General features: G+C 33.2%; 1 protein-coding gene across 3 annotated transcripts in view; it reads left to right on the top strand.

Moving 5' to 3' along the window:
• The window catches only part of LOC131844675 (protein phosphatase 1 regulatory subunit 14B), a 29,839-nt gene that overhangs the window by 850 nt on the left and 11,808 nt on the right, over nucleotides 1-17,181 (top strand). Inside the window, exon 1 of one of the 3 annotated variants that reach the window (XM_059193615.1) lies at nucleotides 8,649-8,937. The exons of 1 other annotated variant lie outside the window; for it this stretch is intronic. Coding sequence is in view for 1 of the 2 variants with exons in the window: in XM_059193613.1 (XP_059049596.1) it covers nucleotides 8,950-9,045 (96 nt within the window). In the remaining variant the exon portion in view is untranslated. One more of the 3 variants, XM_059193613.1, reaches the window with a different exon arrangement.

Genomic DNA, 17,181 nt, shown 5'->3' with positions numbered 1-17,181 from the left:
TGTATTGCCATTCCAGAGGTCATAGTTATAGTCATGATACCGTGATGAGTACTCTACATACAATTCAACGGTTACCGCTTATCATCGTGGGCCGTTACCCTAAACTGTAATCATTTTAGACACCATCAGGAGCTTGGTATCTGCAAATTCACTTAACACTAACGCTATAAATTGCCTGCAGTCCCGTGTCCCGGATTGCAGGCATCGACCTCCGTTCAATCTAAGCTCAAGTAAACAAAGCGTTTAAATTGATTCTTGTTACGTCACGCGGCCGTGACAAACTGATGATTTTAATGGCAATTCCACTGGCTGGCAATGATTTAAGCAAACTAATAGTTGTTTTGGATTTATACAAATAAAATGATGACATCGGCAGTTTTTTAAACCTTTTAAGCCACCGTTATGTCAACATCATTATTGTAATTACAATCTGTGCTCGCGGTTTCACTCGCGTGAAATTGATAGCCTATGTGTAATTCAGATGTATAAGCTATATTACTGTAAAGTTTCATTATAATCCGTACAGTAGTTTTTGCGTGAAAGAGTAACAAACAGCCATCCATGCATCTATCCATTCACACTCACAAACTTTCGCGTTTATAACATTAGTAAGATTTGTAAATTGATTCTACCTTATAGTCTGCATTAATGTTTTTATCCAATAATTTGTAGTGTTGATAAGTTATCATTAACGCATTTTTCATGTAACTTTCATAGATACCAAATTTAAAAATGAATAATTAATTCACATATAGAGACTTCTTCTTATTGTGCGGGAGGCGGGTCCATCGTGTGACAGACAGGGAACTCTGAGCAGATCCCGGGGCTTGTGACCCGGGTTAAGTTTAAGGGGCTTCTAGACGACGTACGATAACACTCAACGTCACCGCTCGTGTTTCTCTCCCTGCCTAGCTAAATTTGGCAGGAGCCTGCTTGTGCAGCTTTAGATATAAGTTCTTAGATATAGAACTTGGTGCATTTCAGGACAAGTCAAGATCTTTTAGATGATTGTAGAGAGATGTTGTTGGTTTACCTCTCGGTCCCTCTTCTACTGCTTATAAATTAATTAATTTAATATAAGTATAAGTGGCCGTTGTTTGTTCGTGAGAGATATGTGAGAAAAACTATTATCAACGGGATGTTACTGCGAGATTTTATAAACACAATAGAAAAGAAAAGAATAATTTTACAATTTTGTCTATGCATTTGATGCGACTTTGTCTAATGTAATGTAAGGTTCGTTTAAATTTAGTGTTTGTCTTATTCTAACGAATTGGTATCTGTGTGTAATAAACCGCTAGGCTACCGAGGTCGTCATATTTTATAAATATACTAGCTATTTACTGCGACTTCGTCCCAGTAGAATTTAACTATGTTTATTTATAAATACATATAAAATTTCTAAAATAAAAATAGCCTAAGTTACTCTTTATAATATTGGCTACCTGTGACTTAAATTCTCGTCAAAAACGGTCCGGTCAAGTCCTTTCAGAGGAGCCAAGAACAAACAGACAGGAGACAAAAATTATATAATAAGTTTTTTTATGCAAGTACCATATATATCATATGCATTTAGTAAAAGCTAGCTGTTAATTTGAAATTACAAATTGACACTTCAATTTTATTTATTTGTATGTAGAAACGAATAAATATTAGTTTACATTAATATACTACATATGTATATGATGACCACATGAGGTCATGAAGCCACCAAAATCACGATGTTTGTTTTAATCTTGACCTTTGCAGTAGTTATCGTGATGTTCCAATCTGTTAAAGTAAAACCAATAATTTGGGCATTGAATATGAATTTAACAATAGTACAGTAACAACTAAAAAAGTAAAACAATACCAACTCACTGTTTTCGTCTTTCTATTTTTCCGCTTGAGTTAACTTTGAGTTTTTACCTACCTACCCTTTAGAGCAGTGTTTCCCAACTAGGGTTCATTCCCGGGAATTCTCGGTTCGAGAATTCCCGGGAAATTCATGGGTTTTGTTCCCGGGAAATCAAGCTCGAGAAAAGTCGAGAACTCGAGAAATCATGTACCTATATAGAAATTAAATGCCCTTTGTTTTCTTGCGTGGCGGCGCAATAATTTAAGATATTAACGTTTTTGTTTTCTTTCATGTTATTTTTTTATTTTGTAGAAACTATTTTTGTTTACATTGTTTTTTTTTATCTAAATAAGCAGCCAAAAATGGTGCTATCATTATAAATATAAGTCTGAATAATTAGGTCCTAAAAAATTGAAATTGGCGTTTTGTAAGGGAATAACCTAAAGTATTTTTTTTTTCAAAATACATCAAAGTAAATAATATATAAAATATATTTATTTAATCAAAGTATGTACCATTTCTATTTATGCACTTTTGCCTTTTGTTTTTGCACTTTGGACTGCCCCATCGGAGTGTAATTTTATCCCTTGCAAGAAGTTACCGAATTTTGAAAAAAAATGGTAATCTGTTGGAGCAAGGTCCGGGAAGTACTGTCTGTTGTGCACTATGTGGTCAAGCGTTCTTGGCGATTGACCAGCTTCGGTTGTTTAGCAGCTAGCTTTTCCATCATGGTTTCTCAATTGCTGACAATACACATTTGCCGTAATCGTCTAGCCAGATTTAAGAAAGCTGAAGTGAACAACACCGTAAATAGTCCACCAAACGTTCACAAGTAACATTTTTTGAGCCATATTTCGCTTGGGGCAGGATTTGGTTGGTTCGCCAGGGTTTAGCCATTGCAATGAGCGTTTCCGATTATCGTACAAGATCCACTTTCCACCACAGGAAATGATTTGATTTAAAATGCCTTCATTATTATGCCGGTTGATTAATGTAACGCAGCAGGCTACGCGCGTACGTCGATTTACTCCATTGAATTCATGAGGGACCCACTTTTCAAGCTTTTTTTTTTATTTATAACACAGGGGACAAACGAGCATGCGGCTCACCTGATGGTAAGTGATTACCGCCGCCCATGAGCACCCGCAACATCAGGGGAATTGCAAGTACGTTGTCGGCCTTTTAAAAAGGAATAAGCTCTTTTCTTGAAGGTTTCAATATCGTATCGGTTCGGAAATACCATTGCTGGAAGGTGATTCCACAATGTGGTTGTGCGAGGCAAAAAGTTTCTAGAAAACCGTACTGTGGAAGACCGCCATTCATCCAGATTATCAGGATGGTATTTCAGTTTCTGGCGGGTGGTACGGTGGTGAAAAAATGAACTCAGCAGCTGGTATTAATCCGAACAATTCCTCAGAACACTCCCCGTGATATATGCGGTAGAAAATGCACAGAGATGCAATATCTCGCCGCAAAGCCAATGGGTCGAGTCTGTCACATAGACGTTGATTACCAATGATTCTGGCTGCTCGGTTCTGAATGCGGTCAAATGGAAGTAGCTGGTATTGTGGTGCTCCGGCCCAGAGATGAGAACAGTATTCCATATGCGGCCGGATCTGCGCCTTGTATAATTGCAAGCGATGGGCCGCCGTGAAATACCGTCTCACTCTACTAAGCACACCAAGCTTCTTTGAGGCTATTTTAGCCTTGTCCTCCAAATGACCGCAAAACTGAACGTCACTTGATATATCAACGCCAAGGACTCAATAATTTCGTCGGGACAGGATATTTGCGTCTCCGTAAGGAAGAGCAAAGCCGGCCTCGCCGACTCTAGATGGTGGTGAACGGCGTTGAGATTGGAATGAATACCCCTGATGTTGCAAAAACTGACTATGAGCAAAGAAAACGCCGATGGAGATTTGCTCGGTTTCCTTCTGGCCAAATTGAGCGGAGAATGGCCCACCCCAGAATACGCAGGGCAGTCTGAGTGTGATATCTCAGGGGTGGATTCTCCAGTAACATGGTTACTGGTACCACCCTGGGGTAAAAGCTTTTTCGTCTTCCCAATTTGCTAAAGGATTAAAACAGTTTTGTCACTAACACCGCAGCTTGCAGCTAACTCGGACGGGTTTGCGATGGATCCGCTTCCAATTCTTCATTATTAACCTTGGATTCCGGCCGCCCACGGAGATTGCTTTGCAGGTCGAAATTTCCAGAACGAAAACGTTGTAACCAAAAATGCACGTGTTTTCTTTTGCGAGACCACTGCCATACACATCATTAATACTTCGAGCCGTTTAGCACCGTGTAGCACTGGTGCCACAGCGGAACTCGTACTCGTAAATAACGCGATATTTTAAGTTTTTTCATTTTGTATGCTGTGAGTGACCCAAAGTGAATAGCTGTATAAATTTGGAAATGAAATTCCTAACCAAAGAGGAGATATTTGAGATCAAAGTGACCAGTACCACAAAACGCCAATTTCATATGTAAGGATCTAATATTATTTCTCTATTTAAAAAAATAATAATTTATACATATGTAATATTAATGTTTTTAAATATACTCAAAAGTTTAATTTGATACTTTTATTTGAGAGGAAAACCACAGAATTTTTTTACTTTATTGGAACCAAATAATATGAGAAAACGTACGTAAATGTAAATTTCTCGACAACCCGAGAAGACCCGAGAAATTGACCTCGAGAATTCTCGAGACCCGAGAAATTGAAAAGCTCGAGAAATCATGAACCCTATTCCCAACCTATTTTTATGTCATGCCCCACTAAAAAAATTCTTCAACTTTCTCAAATTCTTTATCCTATGCAAGATACATAATTGAATTATTTAAAAATTGAATTGTTCACTTAAGAAACTAAAATGATAGTTTTAGCAAGAAATCACTAAAAGATAGTACCTAAGTATAAAATACATTTTCAAAATTTATAAATAAAAACTAAAATATAATGTGTCTATATGATTTTAATGTAGATTTTTCTAAATTAATTTAGTGGTAGAATAATTATTTAAGAATTTGCTTTTCTCGTTAAAGTGTAGTCGATATTTAGTATTGTACTTAAATGGTCCGGAGCGAAAGGGTTAAACTCGTGTCGAGTCCTTTTTCGGAAGCCCCCCTTAATAATCAAATTGCCCCACTGTGGGTGTGGTCTCCACGTTGGGAACCACTGCTACAGTGCCTTTAGAGAAATTCTTCCCGCAATATTAAGTGTAGATATGTATAACTAGCGGCCGCCCGCGATTTCATCTGCGATGCAAATCTTTTTTATACACAGTTGAACCTCTGATAAGTAACTTTTCAAGAATAATTTAAATAAACACGTGGTTGATAACGCGAGTCACGTGACAGTAACAAACAGTGTGGCATTTTAAAAAAACTGTTATGCCTTTAAAAAAAAAAACAAAAGCGCTCACAGTTTGTTACGATTACGTGACTTGCGTTCTCAACAGGCTTGTTTATTACTTTGTTCTCATCGTATACGTAGATTAAGCTAGATAATAAGTAGCCTTTGCCCTTCTTCACAACAAATTCTGACATGTATACTAAATTTCATGACAATCGATTGAGCCGTGAGATAACAGATAATCAAAAATCATTCTCAACTTTAAATATGTATAGAAACATATAAATATACATTTCAGTCTGCTTATAAGTTATTTAATTTAGTACTACCTAATAAACAAGTATTAATACAAAGTTCTGCTCAAATTAAGACAAGATGGCGCTGTGTATAAACTTTTACTAATATTTACTATTTAGCATTAATTAACAGTTCATACTGCTATGATAGCCCGTCATGCTACTGCGACTGCGCATCGTGCGATATTATGAATCTGTGGTTCATTTGCCCGGGAAAATAAAAATTAATAAATTTTGCTAACATAACGTTTGTATTAATTGTTTAATTTTAAAAAATTACGACCATAGTGAATAATGTTGGAAAAACGTACTAACGTCTTTAATAGTTCGTAAAATTGGAACTTTGAAAGGGACATTGGCAGCGGGCCATACCTTGTAATACATTGCCCACACGTTTTCTAAAAATTCGAACGTGATAAACCTAACAAAATAATAATTTATCAACATGAGTAGGTATATTAAAATCTTCTTAATCGATCCTCATAATCTATTTTAATCATAATTAATTATGTTGTAGTTGTTTACCTTTATTTCTGTGTTACAGATTAGAATTATAAAAATCATTGACTTTGACAATACTCAAAATAGTTACTATACTAGATGAACCCGCGACTTTGTACTCAATGCATTTTTTTAATGGATAATAATAGTATGGTACACCAGTCACACGTATAGATATATTCCAAGAACAAGAACTAAGCATGTTCAGTTATTTACCTTAGACTGCAAAGGAAGAATGATACATAGCAAACATTACTAGGTATTAGCTAGACATTTCAACAGTACATTATAAATATGAAAAACAGAAATATAAAAAAAGCTTATTAGAAAAAGTGTTGAATACTTTATTTATCCTAAAAATATTCGTGTTCAGACCCATAAACTATGTTAATAAAGTAAATCCAAAAGTTTAAAAATAACTATGCAGAACTTGTACTATGGGTACTAAACTATAATCAACACATTTTTAAAAAGAGAACTACCCGATTGAGTATCAATCAAAATTGAATCTATCTAACAAACTGTAATGGTTCTAGATAGAAGTATAAGAGTTTCACACAAAAAATATTTTCTTTGAAGTGTTTCGGACTTACACACACATGACGATGAAACCTTCAAAATTATTCTATGCAAACAGTGTCTTGCAAACATGCTGTGCTGAGAATTGGTTACACATTTCTTTATAAAAAAATATTTTGTTCCGAATGACGCAAGTCTGGAGGTGACTTTTCATTCCAGTTTTAGTTTTAGAATTCATTTTTGTTTATGGCTTCTGGGAACCCAAATGGCCAGTGTTAAAATAAAAAAATAGAAAACACTATTTACATTTTTAAATTAAGAACATTTTCTTTTTTGTCAATAACCCTTTCATACGAGGCCAAGACAGTACAGGCATGATGTTTAAAAAGAAAATAATTTTAGCATGAGAGAGATATATACCAATCTCGGAAATTAGATTATATTGCGATAACTACGCAGTGCTAATTTCTTCAGTCCATGACTCAGCCCTCTCTGATACATTTTCATTAAGATTTACGTGTATACGTGTTATTGAGTACTGCGCACAATATATTTGAAACATTAACCTTTTATCACAAGTCACCTTGACCGTTTCTGTATTTCTTTAGGTCTTCAGTATTTTTCAAGCGATCAGTCAGTGTAAGATCGATTAATATCTAATAACTGATTCTAGATACCAAGGCCCCTATTTAATGGGTAGAAATATTGTGTGATTATAGGAGTTTTTAGGCAGAACTTGCGTGAAACAATAATTGTTTTTGGTATGAGTTTTTATAAAATTAGTACTTCTGTTAAAGAGTCTCACTTTAAAACACTGACACAACTGATTTTGGATGTTTCTTAATCTAATCAAATGGAAATATTCAATGATGAATTCAATCTTAGACCACTATCGATGTATCATATCCGAATATAAGTGTATGTACGATTATGTGGTGTGTGTGAGGTCGACAACTTTAAGAATGCAATACAATTTCGATCATCGAATTGTTTATTTATTTAATTTTTGTTCGAAGTTTCGCGTTCCGAAGTTAGTCAGGGCACAGATAACATAATATTACATAGTCAGGGTAATTCAAAATAATCTATGTTATGAAATTTCGGTATTAGATATTGTATTTTTTTTTTTAATAAAAAATAAAATATTCAGACATACAATTAATTACTTTTATTAAATGTATATATCACAGAAATTCTAAAGGAAGGAAATTTCGTTATGAGATATTGTTATATTCTTTAAGAACATAAGTTTCATAGGTTATTAATTAAAGAATATACCTATATATATTGAACATTTATTTTTTTAGAACTTACAACTAACATTCCTAAAGAGTGCTAATTCCCTCGAGGTAATTAAGAGGTAGGTATTTCTGCTTACAGCACAGGAATTTCTATTCCATACCATTGATATATTACGTATTCTAAGAGACACAACATTCTAGTCCCCAAAATATCATTCCTAAAATGCGCATCAATTGAGATATCTACTGCATAATTTAAGAAATGTAAAGAGGTTCACATGAAATCAAGCACGCGGCATATAAGCACAGATAAGATAATATTACATATATAAGCATGATATACATACATAAGCATGATTTATTTGCTGTAGTGTATAATTAATATTTTATTTATTTCGATTAAACATCTATCTTATGTCCACGTCCAGATGGTATGGACAAAATGGATTAATTTGAAAAAAAAAACGTAGCAAATGAAGAACTGAAAAAATCTAGTAAAGATTCTAATAAGAAAACTTCTATTTTTTTTTAATTTTATAAGCGTCGAAGTACATCTCTCTGATTTTCTTTATTCAATATATTTGTACAATTTTATGATTGCTTAATTCCAACTGTTTTTGTGTACGCAAAAATGTATATATTCATCGTAGTGAATACTGCGTTCTACATGATTAGAAGGTTTATTCGAAAAAAAATCTTCTATCTATGCTTTATAGCGTAACTTTAATCTATGTAACGCATGTTACCTCTGGTAGATATACATTGTGCTCTCTAGTACGTCAATACTTATACATCAATGTTCGCAACAACCGCAGTACCGGCGACGAGCCCTGTCAGCTGGGCTGCTGTAGGTAGCTACCTAGGACGTGCCGGGGCCGGGCCGTTCGCTTCTCGCCCTCCACCGCGCCCTCCCGTCGCGTTGGCCCCTCACTCCGTAGTCCGTCCGCCTCCGCAGCCCCGCTATCTTCGCGACGACGCGAGGACGTGTACAACGTAGTCAAAGCTCGTGTGTATTTGTGACCGGCTGTGTTGGCCTGCATACGGGACGCACCTCAGTTCAGTGACAGTATTTGTTATCTGTGGTTCAGTGCATAGTGAGTTGACTGTGCCATTGTTCGAGAGAGGGACTGCGTCGATCTGCCGCAGCCTCCGCCGGGGGCAGTGACCGCAGGCGCGATCTCGGTACGATACGAGATGACTTCTCGCGAACTCGGTGATCGCAGCGTGGACCGCGGGCCGCCGGCCGCTACACACCCGCGCCCGAGCGTAACGCACGCTTCTTATGTTTCGGTTAGGGTTGTTGGATAGAAGTTTCTTATTTCCTGAAGATTTCACACTTAGACTCCAATTACTAGACTAATTGCAATTATTTAAAATTATTTTGAAAGCAACTTTATCCCTCGGCGCTGGCTCTGATAAAAAGTCTCTTATGTGTTAATTTAGGATATTATCTATCTGTGCACCAAATTTCAATCAAATTTGGGTAGTAGTTTTTGTGTGAAACCGTAACTAACGTTCATCCAGTCTTACAAATTGGGCATGTATAATCATTGTATAATTATCACTTAGTGTAACTTGGGACTTAAAGGGAGAAAGTAATTCAATTATTTTCTCATTACTCTCAATTGACCTCAATAGCCGGGAGTTTAAATGTGGTTAATCTATACTTCTATACAACTTTAGTATGTACCTGTATGGTCTCATAGGTATGGTAATATTTCCTATAGTTTATTGAATAACATGACAATATTATGGACAAAATATCGCCATGTTATTCAGTGAACTACACTTATTTACCGCAGTTTTGTGACAGTTATATAAAACGGTATGTGATAGTTATATGACCTCATTCATTGTATTGTCGAAAGGGAAAACGTAGCAAATTATTTATAGAAACATAAACAGTATTATAACGCGTGATTTTTGTTATTGCACGTAAACTATGTTATAGTTTTTTTTTCATTAGAATAGCAAACAAAACGTCAGCCTCCTGGTGATAAGCATTATTTGTAGCACTGACGTTATCACGTAACAACCGTGATAACACTCATGAGTTGTCATTCCAGAGGCTAAGTAATATACCTGTTATCCTGTATATTTATTGTCTAATCTGACCCTATAAGCGAAAAAGCATCATAAGCAAACGCTTGGCGACTGAAATAGGTAAGACTGAGGTACCCACGCAGAAGGATTTATGCCTTTTGTATTTACAAAAGGCATAAATCCTTATGTAATGAAATGATACTAAGTTTTAATATTATGATCATTTGATCATAATATTAAAACTTAGTATCCTCTTCATTCGTTTCAATTGTAAGTCTGTGAAGAAATAGCGCCAGTAGTAAAATATTGATTATCTTCCGGATTTTCCAGTCATACGGCAACCCTATACACACCATTGAGTAGTCTACCCATTTTACCGTTGTATAAATTAATATGATCATGCAAATTAATTCACGCAGTTTCGAGTTCTCAACTAAACGACTACCTACCATACCATACAGATAACATAGTAAAATGTACACGTATTTTTTTCCGATTCCGTAGGACTTTGAATTTAATTGACACACAAAAACTTTATGTCATTTTATATTTCTGTCTCAAAAAGGTTGTATTTTAATTGCACTAAATAAATGAAACAGTAATTATTAGTTATTAAGTCATTGATAATTAAATTGTATAAAAACAGACGGATGAAAATTAAGTGAATTCAAGTTGTTTATTTTCTAATATATCGTCCGAAGTCGCTATGTACATACGATGTGTGGAAACAATTGTTAGAAATTACTTTAAGTACGTATTTATATACTTAAAGTTATATATATATATAACTTTAAGTATATAAATAGTTCATCACACATACTGTTAATAAAATATAACTACCTAGATCTACTCGTCGCATTGCTACCCTAGAATATTGGTGAATTACAGAAATATTCTATCAAATAGGTACTGTATTACGTTACGTATAACAGTAAATCAAATGAAATAAAAAATCATTTATTCATGTAGGACATTTTAGCTACTTATGAACGTAAATTTTCTGTATTAATATTTTTTCCCTATCGTCCAGGTCAGAATACAGATTCAATTGAGAACTGGCAAGAAAATCAACTATTTTTTAAAGTTTGTTTATTCACTTATAATTGTACTATATCTACGTATAATTACAAAGTAATTAACATTACGCTTTGTAAAATTGGCACCGTTTTATTACAATTGTACTAAAATTGAATCTATGTGTCAATTTGAAGGGATTTTAAAAATAGGCTTGTACAAACATCTCGTACTAAAAAAATATTACCACTGTTAAATGAATTTTTATCTTATCCAAGCAATAAGATTTAAAAAATCGCGGTATGATAAACGGTACGGTTCCGTATAAAATACGAATTACGAACAATCAAATAAATATTAATTTTATATATAAGATATTGTAATATGGACTCTAATGCACATATATATACGGCTACACAGAGACCAACGCGTAAAGATACCGTTCCGTGCGTATATTAGAAATTATGTTTTGGACCGAATCCAAAATACGAGTCGGTATTTATGTCTTTCCGGGGAAGAAAAGCTAATAACTAAGAATACCCAAATACAAAAGGTTTAATTTTGTTTTCATTAACTAAAGGTTAACTACATTTAACGCTAGTCCTTATCTAATTAAATGATGTTTATCAGATATGTAAATAATAGTACGTAGGTTAGGTACAAATAACAGTTAAGTTCACAGGTATACAATAATATATACCTACTCATATTTGGAGTCGCGAGATTGAGGTAGAGACTATCTTCTATAAAAAATTTAGAAGTAAATCTAGAGAATGACATTTCGTTACTTTATAACTTGGCATCTTCCTGCAGTTTGCTACTATGTGATCCTTCTTTTTCTTTGACGGTACATTCGTAAAGTTGATAACGTAAAGTTAAACAGCCTATAGCCTTTCTCAAAGTTTGGACTATCCAATGCAAAAAGAACATGTTATTTCGATTAGTAGTTTCAAAGGCTAATGAGCTCAAATAAACTTTTTACATTTACCTATTAGGTCTATTAATATTGGCTGAACGGCGCAACTTCCTAAGCATCTCATTTTCCTGTTTTTGTAATATTAGAACTTGTAATTCCCGAGATTAGCACGTTCAAGCAACCAAACAAACAAACTCTATTTTATATCTACATAATAATGTAAAGCTGAAGAGTTAATAATAATAAATTTATTATTATTATTGTATAACGTATTAGTATATATATCTATACTTCATAGATGGATTTATAACACCTGTGGACTGATTTTGATATATGTTTCTTTACGACACATAAAAGGATATTTTACAAAAATATAAAACCTGTTCAAATAAAATAAACTGTATTTGCAAAAACATAGGTACAAATTAGTTCTATAAATTTCAAGTCCGTTTTTTGTGTAAATAATTTTCATAAACTTATAACATTAGTTTTAAATATAATGAAATGTAGGAAAATAATGAATAATAGTTTTTTTTATTAATGTAATATGTATATGGACTGTATTTTTAATAGGAATTTTCATATGAAAACATCTACAATAATAATAATAAATAATTATACGTAATTTTTTTTACAAGTGTTGCCGACGTTTTTATGTATGGGTAAAAATTGTCTAAACTATGTGAGCATATACCTACATAAGTACTGACTTGTTGTAAGTAGGCCGTAGATAATAATAGATTATGTTAGTCAACATTTACATACAATCTGGATAAGTAAACCATTAAGTGTAGGTACATAATGTTTATAAATTTGGCGATAAAACTTATTACCTACGAGAGAGAAAATCTGATTAATCTGTGACCTTATTTTGTAACTCATCGCAGTTTCGTTTGTAGTTATAGAATTGCAAGAAAACAATATAAAAATAGCTGACGGAGAAATTATGACGCATATGAAGTTACTAGAACTTTGTGTGCGTCACATAGTCCCCATTTTTGCAACAATTTTCATTGCATCTCCAAATTTTATCGTTGTCGATTAATATATTTAAATCATTCATTTAATCACATGAAATCATTAATTATATACCATTTACTTCTTGTTATAATTGTAAATAGTTATAATAACATCGTATACAAAGCTAGTATAACAGTCAGTTACGCTGTGAATTCTGACATATATAACGGATACTGATACCTACCCTCAATTATTTAATATTTCACATTAATTCAGCTCAACACATACACACTCACAATTGTTAAAAGGTTATATTATTTCTGGTAATCATAAATTTGTTGGTAAATTCTAAATTAATATATAATTCTCTTTTTAGCACACAGTAACATAATTGTAGTTACAAATCTTTGTTGGTTTTGAATAATAAATAAAATAAATAAATATAGCCATTCCCGATAAGTTTACTATGCAAAACTAAAACTTACGAGTTACTTACAAGACAAAATATAATATGTTTTATTTATATATAACCAAAAAGATGTTCATTTATATGCAGAACAATATGACAAATATTTTTTTAAACATTTGCCAAAAACGTGCGAAAACTTTGGATCCAAGGTATATTTTTTATAATACGAAAATATTTTAATACGGCATTGCTGCATAATCTAGCATAAGCTATCTATAATGTCATACAGTATTTTAGTGTAAAACACAAAACGTGTTGCCTATATCTGGCCTAATGATTGAAAAATTAGCCAAATTGATGAGTACTTTTCCGTGTCGGAATTGAAAACGAAATAGGCATGAATTGCAAGCAAAATAGGATAATATCCTGTTTACATAGTTACGTGTACATACTTTCAGCAATTTATAGAATATCGTAAATTCGACCTTCATTTGTGCAGTTAATTTACTCGTAAAGTGCATGTCAGGCGATATCATCGCTAATTCTGAAACAACTTTGATAACATATTATCAAAGTCATATATTTCAATAGATAGGGTTTAGTAACAATACAGAGACAAGGTATAGCGATTATTCAATTAAGTTAACACACAACTTCTAAACTAGTAAATATTGGTGGCGATTCTTATGTGATATGTAGAAAAAATGTAACTTAAAATTCATAGCCCTGACAATGTTATCTGATTGAATAAATATTGAGTGCATAGCGGTTTCTATGTCGAATGTCGCATGTCTAATCCTTGTTAATGTAAATTTACTAATGCAGAGCAACGTTTCTTGTTCATTCTTCTTGAGATGAGCGTTCCATAATGAGTAATAAAATGCAAAGAATGTGACTATTATTAAGTTTATATTATGTTTACGCTTATATTAAGTTTATTTGCATAAAATTATATTTCTATTTATCTCTAAAATTGTAAAATTTGGGAGATCTTATTTCAGCGTATCGACATCGAAAACAATTGAAAAAAGTTTTACACCTCATGTTTAAAACGTTTTTCAATGAAACGGAAGAATTCAATTCGATGCCATGTCTTCGACAATGTCAGATATTATTTAATGTATTGATGGAATTTACTTGCCTGGTATTTTTATTTCCACAGACAGCGGTCCGTGCTATTATTAATTTTATCTATTTCTATTAATTTAAAAACCATTTTGTTTTCTTTTTTACTTACATGGTAATTATGTATTCTCTGATTATTATTTTTATCGAACATAATCTAAAATTATAGATTTTTACATAGTATAAATAATTTAAAACTTGCAACACTGAAATATACTATAAAACAATAGAAGCGTAACAATTTAAAAATTGTAAGAAATTTACAGTTTTCGTAAGGAATGTGATTTATTAATCTTTGTTTGTGTAATGGAATTCTAACTACGATAATTAGGTATTCGAGGACCGGGACCATTTGGTGAGTCCGTTATCATAATGTACTCAGATAACCAGCGCCGGGTTTAGACATTGTGATAAATTAGCCGTGACAAGAAGCGATTACCCAATAAAAGTAGTACGCGCCGCATCAACAAACGTAAACGCACAACAAACAAAAGCACTTTTGAATAGTCATCACGTTTCTTTCAATCTACCGCTCATACGAAAATCTATCTCATCATAAGAAGAACGAGCAAGAAACTTGCGTGTTGCTGTTTTTTTTTTATAAAATTAATTATTAATTTTTATTTTAGACATTTAGACATTGGAAAAAGGTATTCTACATTTTCGCATTCAAATTTGAATTTGAATTAGATTATTCTTATTCTTCTCTATTTAACAAATATGTTACACAATGTTTTAGAATATTTCTACACACTTGCTCGTAAAGTGGATCTAATTTCACCGGTTTTCGATATATAAAATAGCTCTTAAAACACAGGTTATAAAAGCAAACAGTGAGGTTATATTGTATAATCGCAATATTTTTAATCGAATTTCGAACTGGTCAGTCTCAAATTTGACCGCAGACCGCAACGCCAGCCAGTTGGCAGCAACAGTGTGCATCACCGTTTTATGGTTGAATTTATTTAATTTAAAGTGTGTTGAAAAACATCGTACGATATACGTACGTATTGAACACACTCGGGTCTATTACGCTCCCGCTTTCGGCTCGGGCTGAATTTCCGCCTCGTGTTAAATTTGACAGCATAATAGTTGTTTTGAAACCTAAAACCAAAATTGATGAACATGATGAACTATAAAACAAACAGTGCTAAGAATGCCCAAACAAATAAATCAGGGACCATCAGGCAGAATTTGGCCTTCAATGGCTATAACTTCTTTCACAGTTTCGGCAGTTAGTTTACATTTAATGAACATTTAAAGACCGTTTATGACGACCAGCGCAAATAGTCTGAAAAAAATAACATTTATTATGTATTAGCAATATGAGTGGTTTATTGTTCAGTTTAGATATACAGTAATATATGTTTTATGTACATAATTCTTGGGTTCAATATGCAACTGACGGCGTGAATTACCTACATGCAATGTTTGCGACCATGCGCATCGTACTTAAGCATCTAGGTCATATTAAACATTATTACGTTATATTAATTTTCTTAACATAGTTACATCAACTGCGCAATGTTGTGCAGAAGCGGTTTGAAAATATTAGATTGTTTAACTAAACCTTTTTTGTATTATGTATGCGATATTTCAAAGGCGATTTAAAGTTAGCTTTGGTTATTAAAATACGAGTTGATTGTGTAAATATTATTGTAAAATAGAATTTAGAAAACGTCTATTAAGGTATAAATTCGTATAATGAGTTTTGTTATCATACTTATTACTAATATTATAAACGCAAAATTTTGTAAGAAAGGATGAATGTTTGTTACTCTCAAGCAAAAACTACAGAACGGATTTTAATTAAACTTACAGTAATGTAGCTTATACCTGAGAAATCGCAGGTACGGCATTATTATCTGATATTATATTGTAGGATATTCTTATTATTTATACAATAGAACGACCGTTGGAGCTGCTAGCATAATTTTCCTCGTCACTATTTTCCTATTGAATGAATGTGGCGTTGTTCCTCTATTTCGGTAGCTGACGTGTGTTTGTTAATTTTATTAACAGAAGTTCGTTTCTATGATGTTATTCTGTTTACCATTACGACGCTTGTTGATCTCGACGGGCGAATACGCGGTTTGCAATAGAGCGTGGCGACGCGGCGCGGTCGCTGAGATCGGCGACCTCCGGTTTACACTACTGTAGCCAACTGTCTCGTATTTGTCGGGACGTCTTATATTTTTTATATAAGCAATGTCCTGGGAAAAGTACAGGCCATGTCCTGTAATTACTAAAATTTTAAACTTCGTGAATGCGGTGAATACATGAACGGACGTCCCGTTTTGAACGGTACTGTGCCTTTTTTATAAATACGAATAGAATAGAATAGAAAATCATTTATTTAAATAAACTTACATTGAAGCACTTTTGAATAGTCATAACATTTTTTTTTAATCTACCGCTCATTCGGAATGCTGTCTCATCACAAGAAGAACAAGCAAGAAACTTGTGTGTTGCTCTTTTAAATAATTTATTCTTACTTACAATTTAAGTTTAAGTGTGTGAATACAAACCACCGATTAGCACTATTTCACGAGTCCCGGTCTCTCCGAAATGAATGTGGGACGCAAATTTGTCGCGTTTTTGATAATCGAAATTTGAATAGAATAGAATCGAAAATTATTTATTGAAATAATCTTACATTGAAGCATTTTTGCATAACAGTTTAAAAGTTTTTTTTTTAATTTACCGCTCACAAGTTTGTGAGAATGGATGGATGTTTGTTACTCTTTCACGCAAAAACTACTGAATGGAATTTGATAAAACTTGTACAACACATAGGCTAAATTTCATGCGGGTAAAACCGCGAGCACAACAGGTAAAGTATAATATAACAAAAAATGGAGTAATATTTGTTTGATATGTATACAAAATATAAATTTTAAAAGTTCGTTGATCGTTTGTCCCTAAATTGTTAACAAAAGTTGACAACCATAGTTTACAC

The sequence above is a fragment of the Achroia grisella genome, unplaced genomic scaffold, assembly GCF_030625045.1.
Source record: "Achroia grisella isolate CSIRO2021 unplaced genomic scaffold, CSIRO_AGI_Agris_v1 utg4116, whole genome shotgun sequence".
In the NCBI taxonomy this organism is placed as follows: Eukaryota; Metazoa; Arthropoda; class Insecta; order Lepidoptera; family Pyralidae; genus Achroia; species Achroia grisella.
This window is presented reverse-complemented; position numbering and strand designations above follow the sequence as displayed.